This window comes from Hippocampus bargibanti, linkage group LG07, assembly GCF_051943395.1.
Source record: "Hippocampus bargibanti isolate YZ-2025 linkage group LG07, ASM5194339v1, whole genome shotgun sequence".
Taxonomy (NCBI): Eukaryota; Metazoa; Chordata; class Actinopteri; order Syngnathiformes; family Syngnathidae; genus Hippocampus; species Hippocampus bargibanti.
Genome location: NC_142740.1, coordinates 8,586,656 through 8,604,779, shown reverse-complemented (window position 1 = coordinate 8,604,779; position 18,124 = coordinate 8,586,656). Strand labels below are relative to the sequence as shown.

At 41.5% G+C, this 18,124-nt stretch overlaps 1 protein-coding gene across 14 annotated transcripts in view; it reads left to right on the top strand.

Moving 5' to 3' along the window:
* lrrc7 (leucine rich repeat containing 7) overlaps positions 1–18,124 on the top strand; it is a 193,221-nt gene that overhangs the window by 43,387 nt on the left and 131,710 nt on the right. For 9 of the 14 annotated variants that reach the window (XR_016115647.1, XR_016115646.1, XM_089001785.1 and 6 more), the window contains exon 1: positions 6,274–6,817. The exons of 4 other annotated variants lie outside the window; for them this stretch is intronic. Coding sequence is in view for 8 of the 10 variants with exons in the window: in XM_089001785.1 (XP_088857911.1) it covers positions 6,793–6,817 (25 nt within the window). In the remaining 2 variants the exon portion in view is untranslated. Of the gene's footprint in view, positions 1–6,273; positions 6,818–18,124 lie in introns of those variants that run through there. One more of the 14 variants, XM_089001792.1, reaches the window with a different exon arrangement.

The window sequence follows — 18,124 nt, the reverse complement described above, 5'->3', positions numbered from 1 at the left end:
GCCACCCGTCTCGGTGCCCCCTGGTAGCGTTTTTTTTCTTTTTCAAAAAGAAAAACAAGTCCCTGCGCCCTTGCGTGGATTATGGCGAACTGAATGACATCACAATAAAGAATAAATACCCGCTACCTACCCGCTGATCGACTCGGCCTTCGTACCCCTACAATCCGCTACCGTATTCACCAAGATGGACCTCCGGAGCGCATACCAACTGATCCGTATCATGGAGGGGGACACGTGTATTTAAGACGCCACTGGGACAGTTCGAGGACATGGTTATGCCGTTCGGTTAACTAATGCTCCCGCTGTGTTCCAGAGCCTCAGCAACAATGTGTTGAGGGACTTTCTGAACGTCTTCTGCTTTGCCTATCTTGACGATATTATGATCTTTATTTATTCATTTATTTATTATGATTCTTGAGTCCCTCGACAAAGATCGCCAGCAGGTCCGGCCAGTTCTGCAGTGGATGTTGCAGGCTCTTCATCAAGGCCGAAAAATTCGAATTCCACGTCTCGTCCGTCTCCTTCTTCGGTTTCAGTGTTGAGCGGTATCAACACTGAGCAGTATCACCTGCTGTCATTTCCCTCATTATGTCACCGGATATATATATACAGGACTCTTTCAGCTAGTAGTCGCTGGAGTATTGGATTTGCCCCGTTACCCACCAGTGCCCAGGTCAGACGCTATCTTCGGTGCTCGTGTATTACCCACTCCGAGGCCCTTTCCCACTTCCCGTTCATCGTGTTGTCTATTGGTATCGTGCCTTTTGCACCACCGTCTACGACTTCTTTTTATCATTGGTCGGTGTTCCCCTTACCCTCCTACGTGCCGTTTGGTGTCCTTTATTTTGTTTTTTTCTCCTCCACCTCATTTTTGGAGCAGCACTTTTTGTTCCTCATTAAACTCGGATCTGTGTGTCTCTGTCGATTGCTTCAGTCGATTGCTTCGGGGATCCAGATATTCAATTTCGTTCCAACGAGACGGACGGGTGCTCTGTGCCTAGATCGCAACGTGACAGTATTTGCAAGACTGAATGTTGAAATAAAAAGAATTATCAGTGAGCATCAAATACAATTTCAAAACTAGCCTTTTCAAATTGAAATTGTACAGTTCAGAGTCAGTTATTCAATATGATTCAGATTAAAATAATCAAATACATCAATTATATATGCCACTCAACTTCAATTTATGTCATTTAAATTCGAAATAAATTCCTTGTCCTGTAGCCACAAAGGGACAGAAGTCTTTTTGTGCGGGTCCCAAGCCCAGATAAAAACAGAGGGTTGTGTCAGGAAGGGCATCCGACCTAAAAGCTTGGCCAGAACAAACATGCGGATGAAACCTTTAAAGATGGAGGACATTGATTTCCTGTGGCGACCCATAGAAGGGAAAAGCCGAAAGGAAAATAAGAAATTCGGAATAAATTCGCCGCGAGAGTGGCTGCCTTTCCAGCAGCTCATGTATTTTGTTTTTCTACTTCCATTCCTTTCATGTTCCTTTTATAACTTTGCTGCTGTTAAATGTAAATTTCTCCAATGCAAGACTAATAAAGGCAAATCCAATCAAATCCAATAAACTATTCAATTAAAAATATTTAGATGGCAAATATTCCACCTCACAGTGTCTCACCAATATTAAAACATTTCACTGGTTATTTTTACTGATCAAGGACATGTACAAATGTTTGTTTTCCTAACACACTGTCCATCCTTGTTTATTTTTAGAGTTCTCACTGTCACTATGACACCTAATAGCCTAATATGTAGTGTCAGAGACCAGGAAATCAGTATCACAATCAAAAGAGGGCTACATCTGGCTCTGGATGGTGAAAAAAGGGCAAGGAGAGCACAACAATGATGATTAAAAAATGCAGCTCAAGAACAAGATGCATTGGGGTTTGGAATTGTGTGTTGACTGTGAAATAAAAGTGCAGTTTTTCAGTGTAAGAACTGTTATGTGATGTTCACAAACTTTTACAATAAAAATATTTTTCTAACTGTAATTGAGGTTTTTTTATGTGGGTTAAATATGGCTTATGAAAAAAGTAGCTGACATCAGGAGCCTGTTCTGGCCCATAATTGGGCCATATTAGGGCCAGATCTGGTTATTTAATGTGGCTCCAATACGGGCTTTTTGCGGTCCACATTGTGCGCAATGAATGATGGTCCTGACGTGACGCGGGCCACGTCAGGACCATCATTCATTGCGCTATGTGGGCCAAGTGTGCTGCTGTGTGTGGGCCGGAGATGGGTCAGACCAATTTTGCTGTGCGGTTTGTCATGTTAAGTTGGCACCTTAACCTCCATGATAGAGGCTCAAATGAAGCAAACTTAAAGGACAACCAACATCACTTTTTTTGTTTCCTAACTGACATCAGAAAAACGTTTTATATCATCTAAAATACCCAAAACACACAGGCTGAAATTTTTTGTCAAATGCAAAACACCAATAAAAATGACTTAAAGGACAACCGACGTCTCCGGACAAGTTGTGTCCATAATTTGTAAAATGGCTTCAAATGACTTCTACTGGGTGTATTTTAATAAGATTCGACCGCATATAGCTATATTTTAAATTTTAAGACTCGCGCTGAACATTCAGGAAGTCTTGTTTCTGAGTTGGTGACGAGTCCGTACGTGACGTCAGAAAAGGACCGCCTCCTCACCTTAAAAAAGACGTATTGTAGCGTCTTTCCATCACGTCAATGTATTTTGTTGTACTGTTTTTTTAAACCATGTCTTACACCCAAAAGCCGCCAGCAGAGGGAGGCAAACTCCATGGAAAGATAGTATCAGCCTGTGGAAACGAGCTGATTCATTCCTCACCGGAGCTGGTCGCCATTTTTCTGCCTCTTGTTGGGTGGGACATTACCCCCCGACCGTTTGCCTCAAAATGGCCCAAATAAATTATTTAATCGATTGCAAACATGTATGCTTTGCTCATCAGGACTATTTGAATCATATTCATAACTGGATGTGTAACAAGAAAGCGTATTCTCCTAATCTGAAGCCATTGTTTTGATTCACAAGCGATGCAAGACGTCTTGGCGTTACGTCACGAAAGGGGGGCGGGACTTTCTGAAAATGCCCAATTCGCAGCTCAATTTTTTGCATATTTTGGACACTTTAAGTCATTTTTATTGGTGTTTTGCATTTGACTAAAAATATACTGCATGTTTTGGGTATTTTAGATGCTATGAAACGTTTTTCTGGTGTCAGTTAAAAAACAAAAAAGTGACGTCGGTTGTCCTTTAAAGTGTTCAAAATATGCAAAAAAATTAGCTGCGAATTGGGCATTTTCAGAAAGGCCCGCCCCAGGTTCGTGACGTCACGCCAAGACGTCTTGCATTGCTCGAGAATCAAAACAATGGCTTCTGATTCGGAGAATAAGCTTTCTTGTTACACATCCAGTTATGAATATGATTCAAATAGTTCTGAAGAGGAAAGTATAAATGTTTGCAATTTCAAAAAAATTGTCTCGGTGTAACATACGTCACTGCGTTATTTATGTGTTTTCCTTCTAATTTCGCCATCAACACAGATCAACACGAAGTTTTCAGACCAAACAAAGTACCACAAAATGCATTGAGGTGATGCAAGGTATGTCCTTTCTCGGTGAGGGGCGTTCCTTCAGTGATGTAGGGTGAGGACTCGTCACCAACTCAAAAACAAGACTTCGGGAATATTCAGCGCAAGTTTTAAAACGTAAAATATAGCGATTTGAGGTGTAATCTTTGTAAAATATGCTCAGTAGAAGTCATTTGAAGCAATTTTACAAATTATGGACACAATTTGTCCGGAGACGTTGGTGGTCCTTTAAGGAATAGGATTTCCTACTTTGCCAAATGATTAAATCATGAGACCTGCTGGAGACCTGCTGTCATTTTAGAGGAACAAGAAGTGAAATACTTTTGAGATTAACACAATATTGTGAGGGCGGCCCGGTGGACGAGTGGTTAGCGCGCCGCCTTCACAGTGCAGAGGTCGCTGGTTCGCGTCCTGCTGCGGCATCCCTGTGTGGAGTTTGTATCTTCTACCCGGGCCTGTGTGGGTTTTTTCAGGGTCCTCCGGTTTCCTCCCACATTCCAAAACATGCATGGCAGGCAGATTGAACACTCCAAATTGTCCCTAGTTGTGAGTGTGAGAGATAATGTTTGCCACAACCAGTCTCCAAACGCATGTGGCTCCTCGCGAGACATGATTTCTACGTCATCACCTGCTCGTAGATTCACTGGTCATTTGAAATAAAATGGTTCACCGAGACGAAAGTTAGCTGACGGCTGAAACTGACACAGTTTGCATCTTCAATCGACATACCTGTCAACCTTGACTAATAGCTGTTCTTATAAATGATTACAATTCCCGAATAAAAGTTGTAGTACGCCCTACATTATTTGAAATGCTCAAAAAAACACAAAAAAAACATAAAATTGACAGGTATGAATCGGATTTGTTCTGTATTTGACGCACTGTTCAAAACGAAAAAGAAGAGGACATGTATGGGATCATTTTGAGCAAATCTCTGCTAAAAAGGTAAAAATTACAGGAGCCAGTTCCAATATATAATGTAAACTACTGTGACAATAAAGTGTATCACTGGTTTTAACATATTCTACTTACTGATATTTTAAAAAAGTGAAGTGTAAACTTTCTTCTAAAGAAGTGAGGTACCAACAGAACAAATTTCCCTCAACAAATGTATTAAAATCCATCCATCCATTTTCCATTCAGCTTTGTCCTCATTAGGGTCGCTGCAGCCTATCTCAACAATCTTCGGGCTGGGGACACCCTGAATTGGTTACCAGCCAATCACAGGGCACACAAAGACAAACAACAGTCACTCTCACCTAGGGACAATTCGGAGTGTTCAATCGGCCATGTATGATTTTGGAATGTGGGAGAAAACCGGAGGACCCGGAGAAAACCCACGCGGGCCCGGGGAGAACATTTAAACTCCACACAGGAGGCCGGAGCGGCACGCGAACCGGCGACCTCTGCACTGTGAAGCCGGCTGCTCACCACTCGACTACCGGTCCGCCCCATATTCACCCATCCTCCACTAAAATGAATGAACAAATGAATAATGGATGAACGGATAAATGAATGAATGAATGAATGAATAAATAAATAAATAAAGCAATAAATAAATAAATAGGGAGCGTGTGACCAAGCAATTAACTCTCGAAACAGTAACCCAAATAGAACTGTATAGTGCCTCGATTTTTCTCAAATTTTTGATGATACTAGTGCAGCATGTTCTACCGGAGACAAATTCATTGTGTGTTCTACATACTTGGGAATAATTCTGATTCTGATTCTGATTCTTATTCTGATTCTGATTCTGATAGATAGATAGATGGATGGATGGATGGATGGATGGATGGATGGATGGACGGATGGACGGACAGAGGGAGGGAGGGAGGGACGGACGGACATATACAGACAGACACATAGACAGACAGACAGACACATAGACAGAAAGACAGACAGACACAGACAGACAGAAACACAAACACAGGCACACAGACACATAGACAGAAAGACACATAGACAGACAGATCGAAACATAGACACAGACACATTGACACAGACACGTAGACAGACAGACACATAGACACATTGACAAATAAACAAATAGACAAATAAATAAATAAATAAATACAGTAAAGTCTCGTTATATCGATATTCAAGGGAGTCCGAAAAAATATCGATATAACCGGGACTATCGATATATCCGACCCTGTTTGCATGTAATTTTCTCCGTGCGTGCATAGAAATAGTATCGATATAACCGGGACTATCGATATATCCGATATCGATATAACGAGACTTTACTGTACATCACATACAGCTCATCATTCTGGCTGCTGGAATCTTCAACCAAAACATGTTCAATTCTGTGTTAATGAACCCAAATAGTCGTATTTCGTGTGATTTCAGGTGATGAAATGGGCTAAATTACAATTAACCGATCTGTTTTAAACGTATCTCCTCTCATTTCATCTCAGTATGAAGGAAAAACCAAGTTATGGGGAATTTTTAAACATCAAATACCATCATGTGACTGTCATGCTCACCTTGGCAAATTTGATTCCAACGTTTTGCCAAGAATGGTAAAGATGAATTGAGTATTTCTTGTGCACTTCCCCCTCCCCTGCCGCTCTCTCCCTCTCTTTCACTCACTCTCTCTCTCTCTCTCTCTCTCTCTCTCTCTCTCTCTCTCTCGCTCTCTCACTCTCTCACACTTGCTCTCGCCCTGGCTCTCTCTGACGCACACGCTCTAACATACCTTCCACATCTTCATCCATCGCCCCACTCCCTCCTCTTTTTCCTTTCATGGAGACAGATGGGAAGGAACGCTCCCATTGAATGCAGCTGACTCAGGCAGAAGGACTTTTTTTCCCAGGTCGGGATCCATGATATATCTCCTCCTCTTTTCCGCATCTTGAATTGTCTTTCATGGATGCATGGTGTGCACCGTGTTATCATTTATCTCCATTTAATTTACTGACCGGAGACATCTGACTGTTGACATTGGCGGGATTTAAACCACCGAGCGATGATAAAGATGAGCTGGACTGATGATCTCATCTCTATTTTCTGGCTACGGGGGCGTTAAAGATGCGACTTGTGGGTTAGGTCAAGGTATCTGTCTTCGAGTCACCGCAGCTTGGTTCATCTGACTGATCAAACAAACACGTCTCTCTACGGACCTGAACAGGGTTGTCCCCCCCACCCCCGTGTTGTTTCTCCTTTCTTTTTCTGAGGATTGGAACTGCCACTTGCGGCCTGAAGATGGATAACTATTCGACTTTGCAACGTAAGACAAATACATTTATTGAAAGAGGTGATGATAGGCTATATTGGAACATATATATTGCATCATTTTGTTCTTCACTGAGCATGAGGCGGATATTTTACATAGAAGAATAATTGATAACTTAAATCAATTGGTGCATCTTGTATGATGCACAAAGACACGAATCACAGAATGCTGAATGATAAACGACACATTTGTCTTTTTCTGCATGCACCTTCATGTTTATGGCCCGAATTAAATCTTATGGTCACTCATTCTTTCATATGGTGCCGCAACAGGCTGCAAAATGAATTGGCATTGAGCAGAGGCAACTGCAGAGACAACTGTCTATATACTATATTTTGAACATATCACTAGTTTCACTGAAAATTTCCTTTCTGAGCATTTAAATAAACAACCATGACTGGAGGAATTAGTGTTTGTGTGTATGTGTGTGTGTGTGTGTGTGTGTGTGTGTGTGTGTGTGTGTGTGTGTGTGTGTGTGTGTGTGTGTGTGTGTGTGTGTGTGTGTGTGTGTGTGTGTGTGTGTGTGTGTGTGTGTGTGTGTGTGTGTGTGTGCGTGCGTGTGTGTGTGCGTGTGCGTGTGCGTGTGTGTGTGTGTGTTTATTTCACGATTAGAATGTGAGTGAGATTAAATTTAATACAACTCCCCCTCAAATCGTAACCAGCAAGCTATCTATGGCATTTTTTTCATCCACACATGTTAAGTGGCATATCAGTCTACTTTTTCAGTTTTTGTATTTCAACAGCTATATTTGTCATCCCTTGTTATTGATCTTAATTGCCATTGAGTGTAATATTTCATACTACTAGATACATTTCAATGAATCCCTCTTGTGTCTGGAGAATGGTTTGCCTCTTTTGGTGCAGCAGTTTGCTGTCTAAGAATACTTCTGTTGGATTAGCTCTATCACTGTAAATCTCTCTCCTAATAGTTCATAGTATAAGTTCTATTTGAATGAATACCTCTTGGGTCCGGAGAATGGTTTATCTATTTTGGTGCTGCAGTTTACAGTGTAGTAACACTTCTGTTGGATTAGCTCCAATGCTGTAACTCTCTCTCCGACTTTCCACACTCTAAAGCAACATGCAAGCAACGAAAGGCTCCTACTATCATTGCCATCTTCATTGAAACACATTTCAAAGGTTCTCTGTGTCCACTGTCTCATAGAAGGAGTGTTTTAATACATTTCTAAATGGCCTTTTTTTACTTTTGACAGTCTCATTTAGTATCATTTTTAAAAATTTCCATTTTCTATTTTTGGGATGATTTGTTTCTGTGGTCTTCTCTCTCAAAATCTTTTCCCACGCAGAGTAAAATGATGAGCCATCTTGTCAGATTCATTAGCCTGATTATATTACTCTTCAGGGAGAAAAATAACAATATCTTCCTGCAGCTTTGACATTCAATTGCATTTGAGTGTTCAATTCGTTATGTAAATTGTAGGCTGATGTGCTTCATCTTTAGGTATTTTTTTTAAAAACATAAAATCAGCGGCATGCGCTGAGTGCGACAAGTTGGTGCCGAGGTTCCCCCGGGGGCGTGGAGGGGATTACGACAAGGAAAGGCAAGCAGGACAAAAGGGACAAGAGACATGTGGCAGTGGGTATGAGAGACAGCCTGATTGGGATTCTTACCTGGAAGTAGGAAGGGAGTAAGAAATAAGGTAACAAGAGAAGAGAGAAGAATGAAAACAGGCACGATATGAGGAAAGGAACGGAAAACATAAAAGTGGGAACAAAGAAATTAAGATCAGGGTCAGTCTGGAGAATGAGTGATACTGATAGTGGAATGTGAAAAGGGTTCGTGTGCGAGAGACTAACAGAAGGAGGTGAAAGAATGAACAAAATGAAGTGGAAGGTGGTGCCGATGACACAGCTGAGAGCAGAGGAGGACGTAGTGGTGCGGTTAGGTGAGGATTAGGAGCAGGTCGTGTTTGTTCAAAAGAGAAAGGCTGTAATGATGTTGAGCGGAATGGCATTGAGGACAGGGATAGAGAAAGGGCAACAGAAGTGGTTTGGAAACGGTAATGACAGGTTTCACGCTGTATCAGTTTATCAATCAAGCTTTGTAACGGATAAACAAATAATGGAGAAATATCGACGAGAAATGGACAATCAAGTTGTTGCTTTAAATGTTCTTCCTGGTTCAGCTCTCCATTTGTATAGTCTAAATATGAAATCAGCAGGAAGCAAGGTGATGTACAAAAAAAGGAATATTTATTATCAGGATGTTCTCCAGGGAAGAGGATGTTCTTCAGGGAAGAAGCTAGGCCAAGGGACAGAGAGGCAAGACCGCGCGCATAAGCGCGTCTCAGACATTTAAACAACAGGAGTGATGTCACTTTGGAAAGGACACAAGTGGCGATAGAAGGGAGCGAAAGGTTGGTGATTGGAGGACCTATCATCTGCTAGATACAATCATGAATATTTATTATTAGACTGAAACTTGATAGCTAGATTTCTACACTAAGTACAAGCTGAGTACATATATACTAATTAACATATACAAATAACTAAACTACATACATATATGGACTTACTCATTGATGAGAATAAGTAGAAATGAAATAACATAGGATGTTTTTAGCATGTGTATCAGAATCAGAATCATCTTTATTGCGAAGTATGTAGTACACACAAGGAATATAACTAATATATAACTAATTCTAACATTCCCTCCTGTTTACATTTAAAACATCAGTACATGCATCTCCAAAATGGTTTTCAGCATGAACGTCATAAATAACAGCACAGGAACCATTCTATACCATGGAGAAGGCGAAAAAACTCTGTAATAACTTTACTTCTGTGATATGCAACCTCTCCATTTGCGAGAGTGTTAGGGTAATTCGCCATACAAACATCTCTAAACATCGCTCTGTAATCTTTGTTTACATTTTGAACTTCCTCGTATGTCATATCCTGCCTTCCTTTACACGATGTCGCATTTCATTACGTCACATCCTGTCGCGTCATTACGATGCGCCGCATAAATACTCCTGCAGCCCGTTCGTCTCTCTCTCTCTCCATGCGCTCCCTCCTCCGCGACTCCGCAATGTCTCCAGCTCTCCCAAATTAAATCAACTTTCTGTTCAAGTCCTGGCTCCCTGATGATTTAACCATCGATCTCCATCAACACCCGTCGAAGCAATGAACCAATGAACGAACGATAAAAAATAACCCAACAAGAGTCTGAAAGGTAAATCCAATTCAATCAAAATATTGACGAGGAAAATTCCTACTCGGCCCTCCGTTTGGCGGGAGCAACCACAGTCTGGCCATGGTGTACAATTCCAAATTACAACACAGGGTCCCCTTTACGCATTTGTTGGTACAAAATCTTTGCGTAAAATGACTAAGAAAATAAGTACAATCACAATCGCGACAGGCATAAACAGTCTAAGCAAAGTCATATACGAAGGGCCCCCGAAAAGCATGGCAAAGCTCCACGGCAGATCAGACCGTCGATCCTTGGCCATAGCATCTCTGAGATTCTCAGGATCCGGTTGGTGAACAACTTTGCAATGACTTTGGTGTACCCAGGTGGCTCTTTCGGCGATTTTGATGGCAGTTGGCGTTGTGATCAGCACGGTGAACTCCCACTTCGGCGCCGACCACGTCTTTCACTTGATCGACTTGATCAGGACATCGTCTCCTAGTCTGAGCCTCTCCTGGTGGAGCAAAGAGGACTGCGGCAGTACACATGTGGAATGTGCTTCTCTTGTAAACATTTCGCACATCCATTTTGCTAATAGGGCACCTGGATCTGATTCATTTTCTGACCAAAGTTCACCTTCCCATAATGGGAGGATGAATGGTCTGCCATGCAATATCTCGAATGGTGTTAAGCCGTTATTAGTGGGTGTTATTCTCATGTATAATTTCACCAGAAAAAGACATTCAGGCCAATTTTTGCCTGTTGTTTCCATCGTTTTTCTCTGTGACCAAAGGGTGGCAGGGACTTCTGGGAAATCCTCAGCCACGAATGTGGTCACTAATCATAATTCTAATCATAATCTTCTTCCAACTCTCATTGGTTCTCCCATAGCATCAACTACGAAAGACTCCGCAAAGTGAAATTTTCTGGGTTTGTATCATTCTTCTGTTGGTATCAAGGCTATTTGCAGTTGTTGTAAAAGATCTCTGCCTAACAAATGAATAGGACAATCTCCACTCAGGACCATGGTGATCTTGTATGGTGTTAGTCCCTCATCTAATTTTTTTATTGGCTTAGAAATGGGTAACAATGCAACTTTCCAATCTGCTGATACAACAGAAATTTGTTGTCGGCTTGGAGTGACATCTGGAATGGTGTCTCTTAACACTGATCTGCATGCACCACTATCGCAAAGAAATTTCACATCCTTTTTCCCTGTTTTTAGTCAAGAATAAGGCTTTTCGTTTTTTGGCAAAGTTAAGGCAAATATATTCGTCAAATTCAAGGATTCAACTGGGCTTATTGATTACTTTTCCCACTGTCGTCATCAGTTAAGAAGTGGGGTCCTCGCGTCAATCTTGTTGAGCTTGTCCTGCCGCTCACCATATTGTTTGTTGTACGCCGGAGGTCTATAATCTTTCTTTTGTTTCTTTCTCTGTGAATTTCATTTACAATTTCGAGCAATATGTCCTACTTTGTTACATAGGTTAGCATCGGTCATTACGTTGTGAGCTCGTCTTTATTTCAACTTTGGTACAACACACCCTCCGTGGCATAGGCCTTCACCTGTTTGGTCGGTGACCTCATATTTTTTCTCACCACTTCCTGGGCATGAATGGCCCATTCCATTACGAATGAAATCTCCAATCTCTGGCGTCAAATTCTGTAGAAATATTTGTTTAAATTGATTAATGTACGTTGAATCATCATCCGAAGATTCTTGTATACCGCTGTGATTTTTGTAAACACATTCCAAACGTACTCGGAATGATTCAATATCTTCATCCTGTCGTTGTTGTATAATGGCGAAATTGGGTGTCTTTTTCCATAATTTCCTGATATTGTCACACACTTCCCTACGCTGGGCAGCCGCTTCCTCGTAAGACAAACCTGAGTTTTTTTTGTAAAAGCACAGGTTTTCCTCAAAATCAAAATATTCCTGTATTTCTTTTGTATGCTTATATCTATCTATTATGGTCATATATATATATATATATATATATATATATATATATATATATATATATATATATATATATATATATATATATATATATATATATATATATATATATATATATAAAATCCTGGTCTCACCCCCCCTGGGTGGTGTCTGTCCCCCATTGTAGCTCGGGTCCTCTACCAGAGGCCAGGAAGCTTGAGGGTTCTGCGCAGTATCCGTGCTGTTCCCAGCACTGAGCTTTTCTGGACCGAGATATCCGATCTTCCCGGGATCTGTTCCAACCACTCGTCGAGTTTGGGGGTCACTGCCCCGAGTGCTCCGACCACCACAGGCACGACTGTCACCTTTACCTTCCAGGCTCTCTCCAGCTCCTCTCTGAGCCCTTGGTATTTCTCCATTTTCTCATGTTCCTTCTTTCTGATGTTTCCATCACTCGGGACCGCTACATCCACGATAACGGCTTTCCTTTCCCCTTTATCTATGACTACGATATCTGGTTGGTTGGCCATTACCATCTTGTCAGTCTGTATCTGGAAGTCCCACAAGATCTTTGCTCGGTCATTCTCTACTATCTTGGGAGGTGTTTCCCATTTTGACCTTGGGGTTTTCAGTCCATACTCCGCACAGATGTTTCGGTAGACTATGCCAGCCACTTGGTTATGGCGCTCCACGTAGGCTTTCCCTGCCAGCATCTTACACCCTGCAGTTATGTGTTGGATTGTCTCGGGTGCCTCTTTGCACAACCTACACCTTGGGTCTTGTCTGCTCTTGGGCAGCCAGTGCCTCTGTGCTGTCCTTTATATGCATATATATATTTATGGCATATATATATATATATATATCACTTACTTGACAAATGGACAGCAGCTGGTCTGGTAGCAGTGTTTCGCAGCCAGGATCAGGAGTCTTTGTCTTCAAAAATAGGCGGGGAAAAAAATCCCACTCCCCTCCTTTTTCCAGCCACTGCATCTGCCAGCCGAGGTTTCTGCACTAAAAGTTGGGTTAAATGTTGTTCTTCCTGGTTCAGCTCTCCATTTGTATAGTCTAAATATTAAATCAGCAGGATGCAAGGTGATATACAAAAAAAAGAATATTTATTATCAGGCAGCTAGAGGATGTTCTCCAGGGGAGAAGCTAGGCCAAGGGACAGAGAGGCAAGAGCGCGCGCACAAGCGCGTCTCAGACATTTAAACAACAGGAGCAATGTCACTTTGGAAAGGACACAAGTGGCGATAGGAGGGAGCGAAAGGTTGGTGATTGGAGGAGACTTTTCTGTGAGTGTGGGTACGAATGCGGAGAGAGGAATGTGTTGGAGACTTGGATTGAATGAATCTGGAAGGAACCCAATACCGAATGGTGTCAGGAACATAGTCTAGTTTACATTAACAGTAATAGGAAGTTTTGATTATGACATACAGTGAGACCTCAACTTACGAACTTAATTGGTTCCCAGTCAGTGTTTAAGGCGAAAAGTGTGTATCTAAAAAAAAAATTCCCATAGGAAACCATTAAAATGGGAATAATCAGTTCCCGGGTTTCCATAAAATATACTTTTCAACTAAATAAGCCTTAAAACTACACACAACATACCTTATTCTATGTATAATAAATGTGCTATTGTATTGTAATGAAAGAAATACACTGCATTGTGTCATAAAGTGACTTTATTTATTTGTGATGGTCATTTATGGCTTGATGGAATGGTGTTGGAGGTCAAAGATCAAAGGGAATTGCTCTTTGGAAAGAGAGGCGCAGTACATGAGGACTGTAATTATAGAAATAAACTGTGCTGTAAAATAAAGTTTTATTTACTTTTTTGATGGTCGTTGATGGCTTATGGAAGGAGAGTCACCTTCCATAAGGACTGTTGGTAATTTAACCTCTGGTGGTGTTCGGTCGTGTGCTTCCGCCGAAGATCACTCCGCCAGCCGTGGTGGTGTGTATTATGAAAATAGTGCTTATTATAAGGTTTAATGTTCATAAATTTGATGTTTGTAAGACGAAAAGTTTGTAAGTTAAGATGTTTGTAAGTTGAGGTCTCACTGTACTGTATTTGAGACTCTCCTTTGAGAGAGTCGACAAGCAGGCAACCATGAGGTATGTTAACAGTTACAGGAAGGGTACATTGAAACATGGTGAGTGGAAGATGGTATGAGTTGGACACATTTTTGGTGAAAGGGAGTGAGCCACCGTGTGGTGAAGTCAAAGTCAAAGTCAAAGTCAGCTTTATTGTCAAATATGCTAATATGCATGACATACAGCACAGATGAAATTACTGTCCTCTCGGACCCAGCATGCAAGGCACCAAAAGGATGTGGATGATGGTTGAGTACAAACTGTCAAATATTAGACCAGTATGTGTGAAGGTGAATGGGAAGTGGAAAAGTTGGAGGGTGGAAGAAAGAAAGCAGAGTAGAGTACCACATGGGAATTCACAGCAGCAAAGGAAGAGGAAAGGAAAAAAAATAGAACAAAACATTGGAGTTGCTGCAAGGCAGCAACTTTGGCAGCACCATCTTGAAGTCAAAGTAACAAATAATATGACAATCAATCTTAATACTCTTCTGCACCCTCTTGGTATGAATCAGTTACGGATGACAGAGGAGAGGATCAAAGTGTCATTTTCATCAGTGGACGGGACATAAAGCTGAAAATGTGGACTTCTGCTACAAGCTAAGTTTAAAAGCAAACAGCTGTATGCCTGCATTGACGAAAATAAATGGTCTCACATCTCCTGTCACACGTAATCTGCTTGATTTCTAAACCGCGACAGTCTCACATATGTATTGGCGACGCTCCGTTCTTCTGATCCTACTGTACTGCTGCTGTGCGTAAATGCGCATTGCTCTTAATTAAAAGACACACTTCCAAACTTTTCATATGCATTTTATCATGACACTGCAGACTACATGGCGTACAAGTTAGAGAACATCTCCGCCCGGATGGACGACAACTTCTTCAAGAAAAAAAAAAAAGATTTTTTTGCAAATCAAACGTTTGCTGTATTCAATATAGCAAACGTTTGAACGAAGATTTCAAAATCGGAATACATTATACAGATTTCGAAATCTTTGTTCGTTTTGGAAATGTCGGAATTTCAATACGTTTGTCAATTTGCACGGCAGCCAATCAGAAGCCTGCTTCCTCCTTCCAGACTTTCCCGAGCGTTATAGGAGATGCCAGGATGACATAATTTGTTATGATTACGTGATAGGCCGCTAACTTCCGGTAGGCAGAAAGCCAAGTAAACACAACAGCTGTCAGCGAGTGCGATCATTGTTTCGTAAGCTGATGTTTTTCATTTTCGGTTTTGATGAATGAAAGTTCGCGTTTTAGTACGATGGTGATATTGTGTGTGGTTGTTGGCTGTACGAACCCTTTTGTGAAAGCATCCGGGTTAAAATTTCACTGAATACCGATCGCTGAAGGAAGAAAACAAACCGGTTCGTTTTGCAATTTGCATACTTGGCACGGCAGCCAATCAGAAGCCTGTTTATTGCTTCGGACTTTCCCGAGCGTTATCAGGTCGTGCATTTGCATATCATTTTCCAAAGTGGATGCACAGAACCTCAACCCCAGAAAAAAGATTCTAAAGAAGCTAACAACATTTATGATGCTACAAAACGTGAACGTACATTACCCCATGACTGTAAAGTGTTCTTGAGAGTTTTGAAAGGTGCTTAGAAACAGGAGTTCACGTGGCTTGAAGCAGACAAGGCAACGCAAACATTGCATTGTGCATCATGACGAGCAGTGTATGGACAAACGACAACTGGAGCAAAATCTTCACCATGTTAACCATAAATTAAGCAAGGGAGCATTTGTGGTAGGTACATCCTTAGTTTAAAAAATCCTTAAGACTTTGCAACAATGTTTTTTTTTTTTTTTTTTTTTTTTTTTTTTGCGGATCAGTCATCTCATTGTGTTTCAAGTTGTGAAAAATGGGGCAGGCAAGTTTTCAGAGTTGTCTGCTCTGGTGTCCTCTAACTTTTTGTCATGAGTCTCACACACTGTCTTTACAATAATTTGGTTCCGCGGGCCGGATTAAAAAGCCTATGTGGCCCGTGGGCCGTAGTTTGCCCATATCTGCTGTAGATCGTCCAACACCATCGACATCTCCGCTGAACAAACTGGGGCTGTGAAAATGAGACCCATTACGGGCACAATAAAACACAAGCGCCCCGGAGCTGTCCACCAATGATAGTTAAATGGCATGGACATTCCTCCCCAACAAAAGCAATGCTGGCAAATAGGGCAGCCACCAAGCACAGTCTCCCCCTTGATGAATGTCTTCTTCTGCTTTTCCTTTCGGCTTTTCCCTTCAGGGTTCGCCAGAGCGAAACAGTGTCCTACGTATAATCCGTTTTTTTGCATCCTCTTCTCTCACACTAGCTCACTTCATGTCCTCTTTGATAACAGCCTGAAACCACCTCTATGTTCTTCCTCTCAGTCTCCTACCTGGAAGTTCAAGACTCAGCATCCTTCTCCCGATATAGTCACTCTCTCTCCTCTGGACATATCCAAACATCTCAGTCTGGTGTCTCTGACTTTGTCTCCAAAGCCTCTCATATGAGTTGTCCCTCAGATGTAGTCATTCTTGATCCGATCCAACCTGGTCATTCCCAAAGAAAACCTCAACATCTTCAACTCTGCTATCTCCAGCTCTGCTTCCTGTCTTTTCTTCAGTGGGACTGTCTCCAGTCCAAACATCATGGCTGGTCTCACCACCATTTTAAACACCTTTCCTAGCTGAAACCCTTCTATCACACATCACACCTGACATTTTTTCTCCAGCCGTTCCAGCCAGCCTGGACTTACTTCTTCACCTCTTTTCCCCACTCTCAATTGCTCTGGACAGTTGAACCCAAGTACTTAAAATCTTCCACCTTCTTTATCTCTTCTCCCTGTAGCATCACTCTTGTACTTGGATCCCTCGCACACATACATTCTGTCTTGCTGCAACTGCACTTAATTTCTCTCCTTTCCAGGGAATACCTCCACCTCTCTAGTTTGTCCCCCACCTGTTACCTGCTCCACAGATCACAATTTCATCTGCAAACATCATGGTCCAAGGAGATTCTTGTCTAACATTGTCTGTTAGCCTGTCCATCACCATAACAAATAAGAAACGACTCAGAGCTGACCCCTGGTGGAGTCCTACCTCCACCTTGAATTCCTCCGTCACACCAACAGCACATCTCACAACTGCCTTACAGTCATGATACATGTCTTGTACCACTCTAACAACTACTTTTCTATCACGCCAGACCTCCTCATGCAATACCACAGCTGGGCACCCTGTCACACGCTTTCTCCAGATCTACAAAGACAGTGCAATTCCTCTGGACCTTCTTTGTACTTCTCTATGAGAATTCTTAAAGGAAACACTGCATCTGTCAAACTTTTTTTTTTTTGCATGAAGCTATACTGCTACTTGTTGGGGTATCCATAATGTTTATAAGATCACTCTTTCACACCGTTTCATACAATTTCTATTTTCATTCATTCATCTTCCATGCTGCTCTGTCCTCACCAGAGTCATAAAGGATGCTGGAGCCCATCCCAGCCGACTTCGGGCATTCCCTCAGCAGGGGGCCCTCGGAAGAGGACACTGACAAACACGTACTCCTCTCCATTTGCTGCTTCTGCATTCATGTACCTCAAAAAACTCACAACATTAATGCCACAAAAAACATCTAATAATTCAGCCATCATCATCATCCCAATTACATATAATTCCATTGTAACTTAGCGGGTAACTATTTTATATATATTCATTCTTATTCTCTAAGCTGGCCAGCAAAATCAAATTATAACATTTTATTAGATATATATCCTTAATTGTCTTATCAATAATAGGACATTTGTTCTTAGGGAACTTCACATCCAAATTTGTTCATGTCTTTTTATCGGACATAACTCTTCATTGCTGAATAAGGATTCAGATATGCTTTAAAAAGAGGTCGCGAACCCCTAAACATGGACACACATACATTCCTCTCTTATTTCACACATTCTCTCTCACCACATCAGCGCCCACAGACACACACAAGTGCACATTTTCATTCCATTTTGTATTCGCCCGAAGTTGGATCACAAAATTATTTGTCCCGATCGCAGACAAAAATATTGGAATCTAAATTCAAGGTGTTCAATTTTTTTCATGAAAAAATGGTATCAAATC